The sequence below is a fragment of the Mustela lutreola genome, chromosome 4, assembly GCF_030435805.1.
Source record: "Mustela lutreola isolate mMusLut2 chromosome 4, mMusLut2.pri, whole genome shotgun sequence".
Classification (NCBI taxonomy): domain Eukaryota; kingdom Metazoa; phylum Chordata; class Mammalia; order Carnivora; family Mustelidae; genus Mustela; species Mustela lutreola.
In genome coordinates, this window is record NC_081293.1 from 142,355,384 (window position 1) to 142,377,066 (window position 21,683).

A 21,683-nucleotide genomic window follows, 5' to 3' on the forward strand; every position below is an offset into this window, starting at 1 on the left:
GAACAGTTTTCACTTACACATAAAGAGAATCCGATTGGAATGGTTTTCAAAATGGAATGAATGAACAACAGGACAGTAGTGATAATTTATTCAGAGTCTGGTTGTGAAGATGATAAAAGACATGAGATAAGCTGAAGAAAAGCAAGATCAGGAGACTTTTTTGTTTGTTTGTTAATGATGAAGAGAAACTAGGCATAGCTTGTTTGGAAGCTGTTAGAAAAGAACTTGGAGTGGCTGGACAGGAAAGATGTAGGAGAGAGAGTTAAAGTCTGCTCCAAGTTTGAGGGAAACAAAAGGTGGCTGTGGGACAGAGAGGACATAGGTCACAAGGCGCACTGGCCCTAGACTAAGAGATAGCTGGCTTACATGCCGTGTTCAAAGGTTGAGGGAAGAATGAATGTGGATGCAGATGCATTGTTGCTCTGGTATTGGGAGTTAAGTTCATCACTTACTATGGGGTGTTTTTAATTTTTTTCTTATTGAAATAGAAGTTAGGGTCACTTCTAAGAGTAAATCAAGAAAGGCCTGAAAAGAATGGGGGGATGCTAGAAATGGGTACTGTAAGGATGGAGAGGAATGGGGTAAGGAAATATATGCAATATTAATATTCAATGCCAAACAGTCCAGTAAGTTTCATGATCATGAAAGTATGTCAGTAAATGTACAGTAAACGTGAAACTCTAAGACTTCCAAAGCTAAGTGAAAAAGGGGCATATAACTTCCTTCTGTTCTCTTAAGACACTCACTTGTGGAGGCCTGAGCTTGCCATTCACAGGTATGGCCATACTAAGCTATCACACTGAGAAAGCCCAGGCCACATAAAGAAGTCAACTGCTCTGATAGTTAATATTATGTGATAATTTGACTGACCACAGGGTGTCCAGATTAAACATAGTGTGTGTGTGTGTGTGTGTTTGTAAGTTTCTGGATGAGATTAGCATTACATTGGTGGACTCAGCAAAGTAGATGATTCTTCCCAGTGTGGACGGGCATCATCTAAACTGTTATGGCTTGGATGGAACAAAAGACAGAGGAAGGAAAGGACACTGACCAACACAATGCTCCAGGTAAATCTCAACCAACAACCAGCATCAGCAACCAGACTGGAGAGTAACCATGCCACCAGCCAATTCAATCACTTCCAATCCTGTCTGCCCAACTGAGGACCTGGAGATGATGAAAGAGATACATCATCCCTGTTTTGCCCTATTCAAATTGCTGACCCATGGAAGCCACACACATAAAACCGCTATTTTACATTGCCAAGCTTTCAAGTAGTTTGTTATGTAGCCAGAGAAAACAGAAGAGATTTTTGATCCGTGGAAGTAAAATGTTGCCACAATATTTGCTTCAGAATTGAAGGATGAACAGAATCTAGAAGGGATAGGTAGACAATGAGGAAGCCTTAAAAAGCCATTAGTGAGGGTATAGACGACACAGGAACAATCTTAATGGGTAAACAATAGTGAACCCTAGTTATATGTTGGCAAATAGTTTGTTATGAAACAGGGATACCTTGACAATTCTCAGCATATTTTTGGCCCCTTATAAATGCTGCCAAATAAAATCTTAGGGCCACCTGGGTGGCTCAGTGGTTAAGTGTCTGCCTTAGGCTCAGGTCATGATCCCAGGGTCCTTGGATCAAGCCCTTCACTGGGCTCACTTCTCAGCAGGAAGCCTGCTTCTCTCTCTCCCACTCCCCTTGCTTGTGTTCTCTCTCTTGCTGTCTTTCTCTCTGTCAGATAATAAATAAATAAAAATCTTTTAAAAAATTGTTTTAAAAATAAAATTTTTAAAAAATACAATAAAGCTATAAAGAGTTTCTGGTATTTTTCTTGCTAGAAGCAAAGATGAGAAGAGAGAAAATACAGAGAAATTACAATTAAAAATCATAATAAATCAAGATGTTGTACTTACACTTTCTAATCCTCTCCAGAAATCTTACCCACTGAGGAAATAAATTCTTCATATTTTAAGACTTGTATGTGCATATATATATATATATATATACACACACACATACATATACATATTTTATATATATATATATATATATATATATATATATATATATATATATCTTACGTAAGATTCTCTACTTGGTGAAAATACCAGTCATGTAGAAATATAAAACAGAATATACAAACTTCAAAAGGTTGCCTAAGTGAGAATATTATTTTTCTCTTCAAAAAAATTTACATCAGGGAACTCTTCTTATTCTTTCTTTTAAAGTAAATTAGCCATTTGAGATTAATATATTAGGATTAATTATGCTCAGTCAGAAAATAATGCTGAACATATCTGTATAAGAATATGTATTCCCAAAAGAAAGACGTCAGTAACTAATGCTCAGGTAGAACAAAAGGCAATAGAGAACACCAAATTAGTTCCAATTAGCCATGCTAGAGGATTATTCTAGGTAAAATTACCTTATAATGAGGTGATTAAGCTCTTTGGAAAGAGTTCAAGATAGACTTACTGTATACTTAATATGTCCTATAAAAAGGTGATATAAAAAGGGTTCTCAAAATTGTTCCCAGGGATTATTTCTACCAAGAATCAAGAGAGTTTATTCTTTTATTATATTATTGGTAACTGAGTTCTAAAGCATATGGATATTATAAATTAGATATTTAAACTTAATATCAAATTAACTAATTTATATGGAACTAGCTGTATCTATACTAAAGAACAGAACAATTGGATGATATTCAATTCCAAATATCTATGAATGTCCAAAGAAAAATTTCTGTCATTGACATCGGTCAATGCTCATTCCCCAAAGTCAGCTGTCCCTTGTCTCATTAGTTCAGTGGATCCCCTCAGTCCCCAGAGCACAACTGGTTCTTGTTATAGTTCCACAGACCAATCTGAAAAGAGAGTGAGCCTGGATGCAAAGGAAATGGGACCTTTAGCGTTTTTTAATACAAAAGCACTTTGTAAACTAGGGATAAGGTTCCCAGAAACATCAGCTTTAACTGCTGGTTAAGCTTATCTTTTCTTTTTGCCTAAAAATTGATCATTTACTTACTATACACTAATTGAAATTTACATATGTATATAACTATACATATGTAAATCCAAAAATAAAATTTATACACAAATATACATATGTATGTGTATATAATGTCATCTTATGTTTTAATTTCACAAATATTTCCCAAAAGTTTCCATGTAGGCATCGAATCTGTAATAATGGGTAGAAATATTTTCCCTAAACTCCTTTCTTACCGTTTGGTACTCTTTCTTACAGGAAAATTCACTGTATCTTGGATTATTCAGTTGCGATTTTGTAATCCCTGAATTAACTACTGTTAGTTCACAAATCTCTTTTCTTAATTTGGTATCCTAGGAAGTGACTATGTGCTTGTGTGTGTGTGTGTGTGTATGTGAACGTGTGTATATGAAACTTTTGCATAAAACACATGCAAAACACATGTAAAGCAAAAACACAAATCCCAGGAAAAGAAAGGCAAAATCAAACAAGAAAATTTTTAGAATATTTGCATGAAAATGATACTAATAAAATGTAAGTATCTGGCAAACAGAAACTAGAAATAAATGTTGTTCCTTCCTCAGCTAAATCAGAGAACATATAGCGGCCCCTACTTCAATATACATCATTTAGAGCTAAATGGTCACCAACTTGGGAGCCCCAGGAAATATCCTCTCCTCTGTATTAATACAATGTAACCTTTTCTTCCTGTCTATATTTTTCTGTACAACCTACCACTATGGTTTCTATGTAACCCCAAATTCATTTTCCTCATTTGCCTCACAGATAGGAAAATTCAGTGTCTAGCTAGATGTCCATCGTATAAAAAGAGCTCCTCTAATACGTGTCTGCAAAAGAAATAATCAGCCAAATCAATAGCAGATGAGCACTATTTTATCCAAACTTCAGGATCTTCACTGATAGATGTGTTACTCCACTGTAGTGGCAAGAGTAAAGCAAAAAAAGAGACAGAAAATGAGAGCAGAAATAAGAACTTTGGAGAGATCAGAGAGAGGCAAAAAAGGAAGGAAGAAAAGTCATTGGATCGCTTATTTATCCTCAAGTTCTCACTCCATTCCAAAAAACTATCTTACACACATGATTTTGAACAGCCTGGAAACAAAAGTGAGTATTCTGATTTAACAAAACCAGGAAATACTGCAGGAAGATTCAGGTGGATTGAATGTCCTGTATCAGTATGCACACAACTCTGACTCATATAACCATTCATATTGCTACCTGCTCAGATGAAATATCTAAATGTGTTTCAACATACAAATGAAAATATATGAAGAGGATAGCACAACTACTAGTAAATTATTTTAAAAGCCTTATATGATAAATATATGTATGATAAGAATACATATAGTTATGAAAAATTTACATAATTTGAAAAAGTGAAACTCTCAGAAAATATATAGGTACACATATATATAAATCTATGCATCACAGATATATATGCATACATCTATGTAAGTCTGTATATTACCAATCCACCTATTTATCTATGCACTAAATGGCTTATATATAGATCATAGTTTAGTCATGTAGAAACACTGATTTAGTAATAATGCTGACACAAAAAATGTCAAGGAATGTTATCTAAAAGATATAATTGAGTAGTCATTCTAAGTGAGAATGAAAAATTTTTCTGAAAAGACAAAAACTGGTTAGGTATACAGAAAATGAAAACATAAAAAATGATTTAGGATACAGAATTCTCACAAGAATATAATTTTGTCCAAAAGGTCCCTGTACAACACTAACTTTTCTAATAAATATAGATTTTATTCAGGATACTACTAACAAAAATGTTTGATTTTTAATATCAGTAGTACTATTTCCCTAGTATATAAAAGATGGTACCCTTTACATAAAGTGGAATTGTGTACATTGTTAAATAAATAAAATGCTTCACTATAGAATAATGAAGCTGTCTTTACTGATGGTTGCAAAAGTGAGGTCAAATGCCTTAAAGACAATGCAGACTCCATTCTGTCTTCACTTACATTGCTCTTAATGGAGAGTGAATATGTCTTTAATTTAAAAATAAATTATTCTACAGATTTTTAAAAATACCAATAAAAGTTATTATGTAAAATTTTATAATTTCAAAGTGTAAGAAAAGATGTATTCCTACAAATGAGAGTCTATAAATATATGTACTAAAAACATTCAGAGATAAAATAGAAGGAATATCTTGTTTTATTTGCCATATTGTAATTGACTTAAAAAGATAAGTAAGATATGTATGTTAAGACATTATATCATAAAATTTATTGAAAGATAATTTTAAATTGCTTTTATTAAACACACATTTAAAATATTTATAGTATATGAGGAATATTTGATATATATGAAGATGTCATGATATGACATAATTTGAGCATTCCTCTTAAAGTCTGAAAAATTTATTTTACTGAATTCAGAAAAACAACTTCTCATTGCTCTTTAGATAATAAATAGAAATATCTGGTTATGATACAGAATTTTTCTAACACTACTGAAATATTATTTTATTCTTAACCCCACATTTTATTCTTAAATTTTAGCTGGAACTTTTCTGTCTAGATAATAATCAACAATTTTATTTCATTATTCTTGTCTGTCTGCTTTGCCCCTACAACAAGCTGGAAAGTTAAAAAAAAAATTGTAAGTTTTATTTCTCTATTAACTTGGAAATTATAATATACCACATATAATATAGTACAGAATATATGGAAAAATCCAATTTCTAAGTTAAGAACATATATACATATACACAGTTTAAGGTAAATACAGGTATAAAATTGGCATGTCAAGATCAATAAGGATATTTTATGAGTTATTCTGACCAATAAAAATATTTGCTTCCATAAAATATCTTTTCTTATCATTTATGCAAAATTTGTTTTATTATCTTTGGCTTAATATCATATGATACACAACTTACAAAATTACTACAGAGAGAAAAAGAGGGAGTGATTTTTTTATACTGTCTTCAGTTTACTATTACCAAAAAATATTAATAATTGACTGGTGATTACATATTTTTGACCTATAAAGTTGAAGATAACAAGTCCTAAACAATCTACAAAGTTTGTATTATTCATTAGCAAGACACTCACAATGCTCAGAGATTTAAACAGGAGGATTTTCACTTGTTTATTGGTATTTCTGGGGTCTTTGGAAATGAAGTACATGAATACCATAGTGAGAAACTAAAAAGGCAATATTATTAGTACCTAAAAGAATACTTACTTAGAATGAAGACCCATCTAGGTATATTTCAACTTTATTTTTTCTATTACAGCTTTGGCACTATAAAAAGGGTAAACTATAAAAGTACTTAGGTATTTAAAAGACAAATATACTACTCAGTAATAAATAATTTAGTAAATACATTTAGCAAATACCTACAAAGAGCTCATTATGTTCCATGCCATGTGTAGATACTAAAGTCCCAGAAAGAGTCTCACTCTAAGATCTCCCCAAGTCTACTGTTAAGGGGGGTGAAAAAAAAAGAAGACAGAATCACTCTACAGAATGAATGTGATTTTAAAGGCAAAGGCAAATTTTCTAAATTCATGTCTGCCCTTAATTTCTTGCGTAATTTGGAGACCTTAGTTTCTCTTTTATATTAGGTTTTATTAATATAGTGATGAAGTATAAGTCTGGTATACCAATTTGTCTGTTTTCTTTCTTCCTTCACATAGGTGAAGGGTAAGGCCCTCCAACACATCTGATATTGCTACACAGACGGTGAGTTAAACTGTTTTACTTAAATTCACACACCAATTTCAGTTTTCTAGTTGTAGATTTCCTCATAAAAAGCAGAAAGTAGAACAGCAATGAAGTATATTCCTCTGAAAAAAAGGCTAAGAAAACGATCTTTGTCTCATTCAGGAGGTTTGAGACCAGATACTTATTAAATAAACACTTACTTGTGGACTTTGTGAAATAGTATCTTTGTGGAATATTGTGGGCCATCAGTGTTTGCTAGCAAACTGTATCAAGTGTGGTTTATTTTTTATTAGAAACTTGAATTAGTTCTTTGAAAACAAGCTATAACTACAATATTAATAACTCTTTGTAACATCACCAATACTGTTTCTATAACTAGTTCCATTTTGCATATTACTTGTAAGTCCTTATCAGTGTTACAAGATTTCACTCATGGAGTTAAGCAGTTTGATTTTTTTTCAGAATTCTTATAATGATCATTTTAATGGATGCATATTTCAGTGTGCCAATATACAATGTTTAATATCATTGTTTTAAAGGAAGAACTTACAATGCTCTACTCTCAGTAGACCAGGAGAACCAGCAATGTATGTTAATTACAAGAGCACAAATGTGATAGTTAATAGTAATAGACAAGTTAGTGTTTTAAATACTGGTATCATGTAATAAAGGGTTCTAAATAATAGCATAAATAGTTTAAGGATTGTTTGAATCTAAAATAATGAGAAAGATTTCAGTCTGAAGAATATCTCAAAGTTTAGAAAGTTAAACAGCATGCTTCCTTTCAATAGTTAACTTAGATTAACATAAAAATTTGGAAAAGAATACGATATAAACCTCTCAACTAGCACTCTCTCCTAAGCACCGGAAAAATCATTATCTTTCCCAGTTCTTTCAATTTCTGTCAGAAGAAGCATAGAGAGAACTATATATTTTGGTAATTAATTTCCTTAAGATAATGTTAGAAACATCAGGTTCTTTAAAATATAAATGAATTTCAAGGTGAGCATGCTAGAGGATAATATTAATGGCATATGATTTATTGTGACAAGAGATCTGATCTGAAACACCATTATTAGGAGTATTTAAAAAAATCCATTTGCAAATCCCTCAAAATATGAAAGAGTTGATATCTGAAAATCTGCCCTTTTAAGTATGAAATTGTTTGTGCACAATATTCCTCATAAAAATGTATTAGAAAATTTTCATATTCTGAATATGTTGCATTATAGTTTAGGGTATTATCTAAATGCTTGTAATTCTGAGTGAAGACAATCTGCAAAAGTACAGGCTGAAATGTATATGCCTAATTGACCTGGTTATACATGCAATTTTAGAACTGTTAGCTAAAAACAGAAAATACATTGAGCTTCTACTATACACCCGGCATCCTCTGAACTCACAAGAGAAACATGTGAAGTATGCCAATCTAAAAGATGTTTTCTGTACTAGCACTGTTCCAAATGAAATATTCTCTTTAAACTATACAAGGTTTATTCATCCCTCAAATTTACAAATAAGCTTCAAAAGGATGTAGTTTTACACCTTTTAAGTACTTTGGGATGTGTACAATCTGCTGTACATAGAATTTAACCACATATTGGGCAGCAAGGAATGTCATAAATTAGTACTGCAATCAATAATAAAAAATTACGTAGATATATATGAATAACAGAAGTTTTATTACCTCGGACACTTGAGAGAGGATCATAAATACTGGCATTCTTATATACAGTATGTCAATGTGATTATCACATGAATACATTGCTATACTTTCTCTATATTTTGAATTCTCCTTTCTTTCCTCACCACCATCTCTTCTCTCTCTCTCTCTCTCTCTCTCTCTGCTAAGTTTGGAACAAAAATGCCTTAAACATTATCAAACTTTTTTTTTCGCATTAAAGCTTTTTTTCCCCCCTTAAAGTCTTTAATGGGCTTTTAAAATTGTGAAACTCCTAGATGGGGGACACTGCATGCCTCATTCTCAAACAATTATTTTTTTACTTGAAATGCTTCATATTGCTTCATATGTTAATATGAATATCAACACAGGAATGCTTCATGGGATGACACCTGAGCAAGCACAGTCTAGATTTTATAATATGGTTTTATGTGCATTAATAGTTATGTTCTTTTCCAGGACATTCAAGGTCTATCAATATGTGCTGAAATTTACTATAAGGTGATTATGAGCTCGTTGTTAGATCAATTTATTTTCATATATTTCATGAAATAAAATTAAATCTTGTAAAATGAAAGTGTCTATTCTATATAAAACGAAACTTACAGGTAAGAAACTTTAATGAGCTCTCCACTAAATTTTATAATACAAATGGCATAAAATTCACACACACAAAAATATACAGTAAAAATTTAGTCTCCACCCCAACCATTTAGTTCCCTTTTCCAGGAGGAACCCAGAGTAAAAAGATTTTTGTTAATTCTTCTAAAGATATGATGTGTACATGTACAGACTCATATGTATACTTCTTCCATTTTCTTTAAACCAGAATTGTACCTGGCTCAACTATAAGAGGAAAGGCAAAACATAATGGCATAAATTATGATTTTGAGGGTTGTTAAACTTGCCACATACAGGGCTACAGAGCCTTGGGCTTTGAACATTAATATATAAATCAAGTATCTGCATAGAAAGGCAGATTGTGATTTTGTAATGTTGTGAAATGAACACAGTAGAAGTAGGTATAACTGAAGCAAAGATGATTCACTTCTGTCCCATTTTTCTGGGGGATGGAGGGGAGATAGTAGGATTTCTGTCTAGAAATGGGAAGATACAAAGCCAAAGCTTTCCCTATTGTCCCTGAATATCCAAAAAAGTCAACATCTACATTTGGAAGGGGAAAATGTGTATTACTATAGTAGCAAAACTAATTCTGATGTAATGCTCTTTTCTTCAAAGAATAAATCTTTAAAATTAGTTTCTGTTAGCATTGATAATTCTCTGGTTTATTTTCCCTTTGGTTGAGGCCTATACTGGACAGACAGTACAAAGATGCCAGGCCCTACCTGACACCTTTGAAATACACAGGAACTCAGCACTATCAAATCACAGATCCATGTTTTCCTTTGGGATTTAGGATGTTCACCCCTCATATCCTTAACTATGTAGACACTTCCCATATATCTTATCATTTCACCTTGGACACTCAAAATTCTTCTTTTTCACACAGGAGAATGGACTAGAGATGACCATTGTAGTCTCATTAAAACCAAAGAGGAAAAATTAAATTCATTTACACTTTTGTCCCAAGACTTACACACACACCCAATGTTATCCAGCCTTTTAAGTAAAATACTTTATACCATATAGTGATCCTATTCATAACATAATTAATCAACACAAACCACAATTATAATTTTATCATTTGTTACCTTACCTACTGTTGAATTTTTCTGGGTGTTTTTCTCTCATGATGTGGAATCTGTGTGCAATGGAAGCATCCTAAGGAGAGAAATAGAAAAGAAAAATGAGGCAGTTTATGATCCTACTACCTTGTGGAAATAAAGATTAAGAGACAAAAATTAATTAATTATTTTTAAATGAACTCTTTCTTAACAGTATTATTGCCCAGAAGATATTCTGAAATTAGGCAAAAATGAATTATCTACACAAATCCAGTGCAAGTATGATTTATGTAATTTCACTGCTGGTTACTTGTCATACTGGCTTCTAGGAACTGACTTCTATTTAATTTATATATCTCCTTTACTACCTGGTTTTGACCTCAAGATCAAAGTATGTTTAAGACAGTGTCTATGAACATAAATATTAAAAAGTATTGAAAATATTATTACACATAGCTGGAAGGATGGCCTAAGTGGAGAAGTAATCAGGTGGAGGAGTTTCTAGTCCTGTGAGATTAATTATGAGTAAAAAGATAGTGTGAGGTTGCATATATAATGAAGTTAAGCATAATACAGGACTTCAAAGTTTTCTAAGAGTGTCTTGAATGTGCAATTATTAATTGTTCACTCCACAAGCAACTTTCTGATCTATCTTATCTTGCTTAATGGAAAAAAGAAAGCAACAAAGAGAAAAAAAAAATTTTTCTGGAGAATTGGTGATGAATAACTAGCCTCCGAGACTCCCAAAGTACCAGTTCTGAACCCTAATGGATTTCTTTCTTTTAAGAAATCCACTCATGAGTTTTTATGAGACAAAATCACACTGATCATGTGAGATTGGTGGTTGTGAGATTGTGATTCAAGCTTTTAAAACAGACCCCATCCTTGCTGACTTTGAAACAATTGCCACTGTTATAGTCCAAACTAGAAGATATTTTCTCATTTTTCATCTACACATGATTAATCATGTCAATGAGAAACTAATATATTTACCAGTGGTCTCAATAGAAATAAGGCTATTGTTGAGATTAACTGTTAATTTTGTTTCATAGTGCAGAAGGAAAAAAAAAAAAAAGAAAGAAAACAAACACAAAGGAAATAAAGAAGTTGTGTATTTGAGAGAATCTCGAAAACACTAATCAAGGATTAAAAGTCTAATGAATGAAATGAAAAGGCTAATGTGCTTACTCATGCATAACAAAGCACGAGGCACAACAAGAGAGGGACCAATGCCCACTGCAGATGGCAGACTGAGTTGCCTTTCCCCACAAGAGAAAGCTGTACTAGCAATGTAATTTTTTCTGTACATTTTGTCCTCTAAAAATATGAGGGAATTGAATTAATCCACAAGAGAAATGAACAGAAAGATACAGACTGGTGTACATAGAAATACTTGTTAAAAAGCTACCAAAAAATCCCTGTATGGTTGATGTTCTAAGATATCTTTGTTATATATAGATGGCCAACTTCCTGGTTTGCTAAGAAGTAGGAATGTCAAGATGGTTTCACTTTATTGGTTCAATAGCTCTCAAATCCAATCACGGAATTTCTTCCTTTTTTTTTTTTAATTCTCATTAATAAGTAATACATATAGCTATCTTAGCATGTTGTTTTATAGTGGTATGAAATTATAAATAAATATGTGAGCTGGGCTATTTGTGATATATTATGTGCCTTGATCATTAATGTTTTAAAACCATTTATTTTGACTTTATCCCTGATCTGGTTCCAAATCAATTTGTAATACCTTATAATTAAATGCATACATCCAGCAGACCAGTTGAACAAAAAGCAAAGGAATATGATTCAAGTCCTAAGAATGGATGATCAATATTGGTTATCCATAGGGAGACTATCATTGGATTTACTTCTGCTTGAATTATATGTTCCTGCTAACGTAAAGAACTGAAGACTTTTAAAAATAGATTGTGTAGTATAATTTGCTTCATAAGCATGTATTTTTCAATAACAGTTCTCTTCCTTTTGAAAGCAACATAATAAGGACAGAGAGGGGTAAAGAAGAAAGGAGAGAAAAGGGAAAGGAGAAGAAAAGAGGGTATCTGAAGAAGACCATTTAGATGGGACTATAACTGAGTAAACTCCTAGAAATACAGAACACCAAATAGACCAAATAGCCAAGGAGAAACTGAATGTTAGCTCTATCTCCAAGATAGCTGGGCAATGGATCGTGTGGTAAAGGGGGGATAAACAAAAACTAGTGAGGAACACTGGCATGCCTTTTCCATGTGTTGAATGGGTTTCACTGCAAAGAGAGAGTTGGCATTGCTGACTACAGGACTGACAAGACACAATGACAGCAGGTGTTCATTTGGATGAGAATTCAGACCAAATTCCCATGGGACTCTGTCCCTTTGGCATAACCCCAAAAGGCTCAAGAGAACTGCCAAATACTGTAAACTTATCCAGCATCCATATTTCAGAGATACTTAGGACTCTAACAGGAGACCAAATAAGAAAAAGATAAAATAGTGTCAGGTTTTTACATAAATTTTGCCCTTTCTGTCTCTATATGCCACATCCTCAAGGAACAAAAACTAATCAACATTACTTCCATACCCTAGAATGGACAAACTTTAAATTCAGACAGACTTTTACTTCCAAGACTTGTAACTTTGAGCCAATTACTTATTTACTTTAAGCCACAGCTTCCATATCTTTTAAAGAGGTAACTGATACTCCATTATAGTATTTTGGTGAGATTTTTTAGATTATTTTCTATAGCTGAGGCGTTCATATATTTTATATTCACATCAGAATTTTACTGAAAGCAAAATATAGTAAAACATAGTTAAATTGCACAATTCTGAAATGACTCTCAAATTGGTTTTATTATTTCCTGAAATTATAAAATACTTTTATTTTAAATTAATTTTGAAACTTAAAATCAGATTTAAGAAATTAAAATATATTCATTTTTATTAAAGCAAAACAAATTTAAATATATTAATTTTCTAAGAAAGAAAATAGTAATATATATATATATATATACACACACACACACACAAGTAATTCATATATCAGAGAATCAGTTTCTTAGCTGTCACTGTTATTTTTCTGATGAGTAATTTTCCTTTTCCTATAAGGGCTTATTATTTAATTTTTTAAAAAACAAAGTCACTCTAAATCTCCAAAGTTGCATTATAAGTTACTAATTTAAAGTTTTTGACTATTTCTATGGATCATAACATTTTAAATTGAGAAAATACTCAATACCTGAGATACCTGAACCTATAACAAACTCTAGTAAATATTTCCAATGGATTTTTTGGAGCTATTGTTTACATACCCCAAAATTCATCAATTTAAAGTGTACCAGTCAATGAGTTTGAACAAAGGTATATAGCAAACACTTACACAAATGTGATATAGAAAACTTCCACCTCCATGAGAAGCTCCCTAATGCCCTCAGCATTTATATGCTTTTATACTTACACATATTCCCACCACCACCCTCAAAAGACACAATCTGCTTTCTGTCACCGTAGATTTCCTTTTCTAAAAATTCCTATAAATGGAATTTAAAAGTACTCTTTTATGTCTGGCTTTCTTCACTTATTGTTATACTTTTAAGATTCGGCCATTTATTCCAGGGTAAGTAGTTTGTCACCTTTTATTATTAAATAGCATCCAACTGAATTGATATGCCAGTTTGGTTATTTATTAATTGTCGCCCTTTGACCTTTTATAAATAAAGCTGCTATGAAATTTTGAGCACAATTCTTCTCAGAGACATGTGATTATATCTTTTGAGTGAATACCCTGGATTGAAACTGCCCAGACTTGTAACTTTGAGCCAAGTTGTATGAGCCAAGACGTATGATGAAATTTATATTTCACTGTATAAAAAACTATCACATTATTTTGGAGAGTAATTATATCATTTTGTGTTTCTACCAGTAATTTTTGAGAGTTCCAGTTATGCACACCTTTATCAACATTTCACATCTACAACAACCCCTGGCAATTTTTAAAAAAATGTTATCATTCTAATAAAATATGCAGTGGTATCCTTGCTTAGCCTTAACCAATTAAGCCGGCACCATTTGCTTCCCTAGACGGGATCTGTCAATTCCGATGAAAATATAAGATGTGAAAGCTCTGGTGTAGACTTAATGGATGTTTCCAGCTCTACCACAGCCATTCATGCTTGAAGCTCTTACATGTTCTGAGAAATGAGCACTCTCCAGAATTCCACTTGTGATTTCTACCTCGTAATCACTCCATATATAGCCGGTTTAAAAGGAGTCCTCTTTTTCTATTAAGTGTCTCTGAAAAAGATATTCAGAGACTATATGCTTAGAATCTCCCTTGAAGAACTTTCAGCCGTCAAACTAATAATGTTTTTTTCTTTGGTTAAGCCATACTTTAAATAAACAAGTTAAAAAATTCAACATGTCATAATTGTTTAAATAAATTTTCCTTATTACTGACTGAAGTTGATTATCTTTTCATATGCTTTTGTCTTAATTATTTTGTGTGGAGTACCTGTTCAAGTCCTTTATCTATTTTGTCTATGCAAATTAAAATTATTTAGATTAAGAACCAGAATGACAATAATCAATAATAATTAAATATTTACTACTCTTAAGTACTATTTTAAGAGCTTTACATATAGTATTTCATTTAATCTTCACAAAATTTTTACGAGCTACCTACTGTTATCTACATTTTATGAAGGAGAAAACAGGATTATGGAGATTAGAACCCTCCAAGACCATACAGGAAAAAGCTGTGGAATTCACAGGTGACTAAAGGTAATTGCCTTCAGGCCTTTTATATTTTTGCTAGCATTGAGAAACCCATGCAATTGCAAATATTTTCCCAATTTTTTTTTAACTTTTTGTTTACCTTATAGGGTTTTAAATTTTTGTATTTCAGACATAATCAAACTTTTTTTTTTTTTTTAGTTTTGAGTCATTTTTAGATAGATCCCTCTTTTCTCCATAATTAAGCAGGATACTTTCTGGTTTTGCCCTTAAAACTTCGTATTTCACACTGTATTATTTGAATCATTTTAGATTTATACATATTACATATACTAATAGAATCTGTTTAATAACCTACTTTTTTCCCTCCTTGTTTAAATACAATTAATTCTATAATAAATTTTCATCTCTATTTCTCTATATGTTACTTCTGAACCATACCAAACTATTTTAAATATTCTAGTTATGTAATACATTTTCATATTTGGCTGGGCTAGAATCACCCAAAGTGATTCTAATCACTGGAACTTGGTAAAGTTTTTGCAGATGTGATCAAGTTAAAGATTAATATTGCTTGGGACCAATGCTTCTTTTCTGCCTTGCACTTACTTTCTTTTGGAAAAGGAATGTCTAGCTGATCTACTATGTTATTTTGAAAGCAGATAACTTGTTTTCTAGCTTCACAGGCCCACAACAGAGAAGAAGTTTGCCTAGTATGAATCATGCTGAGTCTCGCCTATAACAGATTTCAATGATTTCTATGATAAGATTAGGGACTTGGAGCCAATGATATTGAAAAGGGCCTTCTGACATGAGCTGATGATGTAATGGACTAAGACATGTGGAGATACTGAAATGAGGGGAAAATATTTTGCATGTGGGACAGAATAAATCTATGATGGACAGTGGGCAGATAGGTGAGACGAGTGGTAACCCCTATATATATCTGTCCTTAATCCCTGGAACTTGCAAATGTCACCTTATAAGGTAAAACTATTACAAATGTCATTAAAAATCTTGAAGTGAAGAGATTATCCTGAATTATTTAAGTAAGACCTGAATGCCTTTACAAGTGTCCTTATAAGAGAGAGAGACAGGGAAATTTGAAGACCAAGGAGGGGGAAGCAATGTGACCATACAGGTATAGATTTCAGGGAGACAACCAGCATCAAGCAATGCCGACAGCCACCAGAAGCAAGAAGTGGCAAACAACAGATTCTCCTCTATAGCCTCTCAAGGACCATGAACCTGTTGACACCATGATTTCTGCCTAGGGTCATGAAATATGGTCTTGCAGACCCTTGAACTGTGAGAGAATACACTTCTATTGCTTTAAACCACTAAGTTTGTGGTAATTTGTTACAGCAGGCACAGGAAATTTATACATCATTTATTCCTATAGCTTGATTCAGGAAAGCATTATCTTAATTTTGTCTGAATCCTTACATTATCCTCTCAATTCCAACTGCATTAATTTTTGTATTTAATGTGATGTTTCAAATCTGTAATTTACCAAAAAGGAATATAAGAAGATGAAAGTAGGTACCACAAATTCTCTATGTCAACTACATAAAGTGGGCATGAAATGAACAGCAAAACCTTAGAAAGGCTGGACTTCTTGCCTTTACAGGAAAGACTTCATTCAACCCCAGATACTCCTGCTGAGCATCTATTTGACATGGCATTGGAAGTCTTTAGAAATACAATAGATAAAAAAGAGATATACGACCACAACTGAACCAGGAAGAAATAGAAAACTTAAACAGACCCATAACCAGTAAGGAAATTGAAGCAGTCATCAAAAATCTCCCAACAAACAAGAACCCAAGGCCAGATGGATTCCTGGGGGAATTCTACCAAACATTTAAAGAAGAATTAATTCCTATTCTCATGAAACTGTTCCAAAAAATAAAAATGGAAGGAAAACTTCTAAACTCATTTTATAAGGCCAGCATTACCTTGATCCCCAAACCAGACAAGGATCCCATCAAAAAAGAGAATTACAGACCAATATCCTTGATGAACACAGATGCAAAAATTCTCACCAAAATACTAGTCAATAGGATCCAACAGTACATTAAAAGGATTATTCACCATTACCAACTGGGATTTATTCCTGGCCTGCAAGGTTGGTTCAACATCTGCAAATCAATCAATGTGATACAATACATTAATAAAAGAAAGAACAAGAACCATATTCACCATGACCAAGTGGGTGGCTCAGTCAGTTAAGCATCTGCCTTCAGCTCAGGTCATGATCTTGGGGTCCTGGGATCAAGGCCCACATCTGGCTCCCTGCTCAGCCAGATGTATGTGTATGTGTCTCTCTCTCTAGTTCTTACTCTTTCTCAAGTAAATGAATAGAACCTTACAAAACAAAAACAAAAACAAAAACAAAAACAAAAAAAAAACCCAGATGATATACTCTAATCTGAGGAAGTGCATTATCCTAAATGGAAAGAAATTTATCTTGTTAAATGACTCTCAGAAAGCCTTTGGGAAGCTGATAAGTCATGCAGAATACTGGGATAAGTAAATTTAAGTCCTTCCAGACCATGTGACAAGATAGTTACCAGACCCAGAAGGACAGAGTGACATGTAGAAGACGGCACTGAGAGGAAAAAGACACCCAGTCACAACTGACTTTTCCTTGAGGGTACCAGGACTATAATTACCATAACACGTTTTTCCTTCCCATCTCTAGCGGGGGCTCTCAACTGGCAAAAACAATTAGAAGCAAAATGACAAGAGGAATCTGATAGGTATACAGGACACTGTCCAGTCAGAGAGTTCTATGGAAAGGGGTGGAGAGGGATTGCAAACAAAAGCAATCCAGAATAGAGGAATTATAGTCCTTAAGATTCAATACTCATAGCAAAATAAAAACCTACATGTAAAAAATGTACAAGTCGAAGAAGCATAAGCACATATATATAGAAATGGACTGAGAGTTAAAGTGGCTATTGTTATGTCAACAAAAGTATCAACTAACTATAATATACAAGTATATATGTGTCTATAAAATACACATTTAAAATTTTTAATCACGGACTCCTGGTTAAGCGTCTGCTTTCAGCTCAGGTCATGATCCCAGGGTCCTTGAATCGAGTCCTACATTGGGCTCCTTGCTGTCAGGGAGCCTGCTTCTCCCTCTGCTTGCCCTGCCTGCCACTCCCCCTGCTTGTGATTTCTCTCTCTCTGACCAATAAATAAATAAAATCTTAAAAAATTAAAAAAATTAAATGTTTAATTAAGTAAAATAGTTATTACATGGTACCTGGAAACAAATACCAAGCTTTCTCATTTTAAAAAGCAAAACACCTAAAATAATTTTTGTTATTATTTCAAAAAATGAAATCAAAGTTGCCATTATTACCTAAGATCACCCTGTAAATGTAGATGTATACATTAAAAATGAAGTGTATATAGGGTTGCCTGGGTGGTTCAGGTGGTTAAGTGCCTGACTCCTGATTTTTGACTCAGGTCATGATCACAGGGTCATCAGATGGAGTGCCAACTGAGTGGCTTGGGATTCTCTTTCTCCTTCTCCCACACCCATCACCAAACCCCCATGTGCACTCACTCCCTTCCTCTTAATTAAGTGTATACACAGAAAACTTTCTGGCTTTATCAAAGAGTGATATATCCTAGATAAATATATTTCCACTCTACGTTATATGATAAACTTTTAAATTTAACTTATTTGGGCTAAAAAGTATTTTATCTACAGACTTAACTTAGTTAAGATTAATTAATAGCTAATCTTTTATCTAAATCAAATTGATATACAGCATCACCTTTAAGCTACTCTTAAAGGTTAGGGCTCTCCTGTTAGGTCATAGACCTTGTACAGCGACACTCCATGGCCGCTATGTGAAAAGGACTGTTCGTGCTACACTGAATTGCTTCAAACTATTATGTTGTGCTTTCTAGTGTTCTTGAGATTTTTTTTATTCCTTCCTCTTCCATCATATCAAACACTTAACTTTCACTTCTTGCTATAAAGAACATACCTTTCCTTAGTAGTTTCCTCCTGTTTCACTGATTTCAATTTTCACATTTTGAAAAGAAACGGAGCCTTAGAATCTGAAAACTAGAAGTGACTATAAATATTGTTCATAGCCTGGATGAGCAAAGTGGATTAAACAAAGCCAATATAAGTATGGAATATGGCTCCTAAGCACACAGGAGGCTGAAATAGTCCATGGGTTCTCCTATAAGTGAATTTCGGAAATTTTGTGCAGGAACTCTTGAGATAATCATTATAACCTAAGCATTTTACTACACATAATTCCTAGATGGTCATTTTACTCTGAAAGTAGATGCTAGTATGACAATAACTTTTGATAATAATAACATTATTGGGATGTAAATATTGTATTTTCATCTCACATAAATATTTATTAAAATTGTAAGAGATTACAGCACGAGTAAAAAGAAAGGTACAAATGATTAGTTCGAATTTCAATTTTGAAACAGAAAACCCATACTTAAAATTACATAGTAAAATGAGAAGATTCTACTTACATTTTAATAATCAAAAATTGCAGTTGTGGGGCGCCTGGGTGGCTCAGTGGGTTAAAGCCTCTGCCTTCGGCTCAGGTGATAATCCCAGGGTGCTGGGATCAAGCCGGCATTGGGCTCTCTGCTCAGCAGGGAACCTGCTTCCCTTCCTCTCTCTCTGCCTGCCTTTCTGCCTACTTGAGATCTCTGTCTTTCAAATAAATAAATAAATAAAATCTTTAAAAAACATTCCTGTTGTTTGAATATATTTTATACAGAAGAGATCATGAAACCAAGCAGACTAGTACAAGTCATTAGGAAAAAATATCTGATCTCGGAGAATCTAAAGAGACATGCCAGAAGAGAACCTAAATCATAAATCCCATTCCTGCTCTAGAACAAGTAACACATGGGATTAGCACTACCAGAAAGTTTCTTCTTTTTTAAATTATGTTATGTTAGTCACCATACATGAAAACTAGAACGAAGACACATCAATCCAAAACTAGAAAAAACTAGAAAACTAGAATGAAGACACATCAATCCAAAACCTACGGGATATGGCAAAAGTGGTCCTAAGGGGAAATACATAGCCACCCAAGCCTCACTCAGAAAAAAAAAACAGAAAAGTACCGAATACACAAACTATCTTTACACCTTAAAGTCTTGGAGAATCAACAACAAATTAAACCTAACCCACGCATGAGAAGGGAAATAATTAAGATTCGAGCAAAGATCAATGAAGTTTCAGAAACCAGAAATACAGCAGAACACATTAACGAAACTAGAAGCTGGCTCTTGGGAAAGAATTAATAAGATTGATAGACCACTGGCCAGACTTATCCAAAAGAAAAGAGAAAGGACGCAAATTAATAAAATTATGAATGAAAGGGGAGAGACGACTAACACCAAGGAAATAAATACAATTACCAGAAAACTTCTCGAACAGTTTCTTCACCTTAGCCTTAAGCTTTGTGAACAAATTTGTTAAAAGAATAAACTTAGTATACATATACTATTATCACAACTCTATAGTTTCTATGATCAAAATGCTCCTTTAAAAACAAATTTTGTTTTGCTAAACAAATTCTAACTTGTTTTTACTGAATTAAAAAGACTACTTTCCTCTCAAAGTGCTTCTTTTGATTGATCCTAGATTTGGAGGCCTAGAAATCTCAAATGAAGCAAACACTATAGACCACATAATTAGTGACTGAAGTGTAATTCAAATAACTTACTTTATAAATTTAGTTTTATTCCTAATGTGGAACAATCTAAGAAGATCTTAACTACATAAAAATCCAAGAAAGCCAAATTTGCAACAGTTTTAGTAACAGTAAATTATTAGATCAGGGGCTCCCTCTCTATAGAGCCTGAGGCCAAAACTAAAGAAAGAAGTGTGCAGTGATATAGAAAGATTGGTGCCTGAGTAGTAAAACTAATATTTAAATCAACATTGTTATATTAAAAAACTATACAATAAAATTTAAGATTTTCAGACTTCATGGTTTTGGTGAGACGGTGATTAAGTTATTCTACAGTAAAACTCCCCACATAGTAAAACTCCACTCAAACTATGACATAAACCTGAAATTCTGGAGAGAGACTTAGTGTTACAGAGTAGTCCTGGAAAGGGAATCTAGACATTCCTCTTCAAAGGGCACAGAGAGAATCAAACCCATATGAAAATGTCCTTATTTGCTTCTACAAAGGAGGACATCGGTCAGTATGGAAAGATACTCTCCCCATGCCTAACAAGTGAGAAGTCTATACCTTTCTCACATTTAAGGTCTAGGATAGACCCAAAGTCAATGAAAACAGCTCAGGACTCCCGGCAATAAGGAACCAGAATGCTACACATGATGCTAAGGCATTAAGGACATTTAACAGTGTTCACTTTACTGAAATAAGAAAGAGAGTGGCTTGCTCCTAGCCAGCGAACACAGTAATTAAAAGCACATGCTCTACAATCTCTACAATCTAACAAATAGTTCCTATACTCATGCCATCACTACACTGATGTTTCTTCATCTGAAAAATGAAAATAGCCCATATCTACCTCATCAGGTTAATACTAATTTTTCAAGGATCAATTTTTCTATTAACATATAATAAATCACAGGTCTGTGATTCTCGAGTCTTACACAATTCACAGCACTCACCATAGCTCATACCCTCCCTGATGCCCATTACCCAACCAACCCTCTCCCTCCAGCAACCCTCAGCTTGTTTCCTGAGATTAAGAGTCTCTTACGGTTTGTCTCCCTCTCTGGTTTCGTCTTATTTCATTTTTCCCTCCCTTCTTCAATGATCCTCTGTCTTGTTTCTCAAATTCCTCATATCAGTGAAACCATATGATACTTGTCTTT

At 33.3% G+C, this 21,683-nt stretch overlaps 1 protein-coding gene across 7 annotated transcripts in view; it reads right to left on the bottom strand.

The window, feature by feature from the left end:
* Window positions 1-21,683, bottom strand: part of DGKB (diacylglycerol kinase beta) — a 719,270-nt gene that overhangs the window by 311,503 nt on the left and 386,084 nt on the right. For all 7 annotated transcript variants that reach the window (XM_059171265.1, XM_059171262.1, XM_059171263.1 and 4 more), the window contains one exon: window positions 10,117-10,181. In XM_059171265.1, the coding sequence (XP_059027248.1) occupies window positions 10,117-10,181 (65 nt within the window). The remainder of the gene's footprint in view (window positions 1-10,116; window positions 10,182-21,683) is intronic.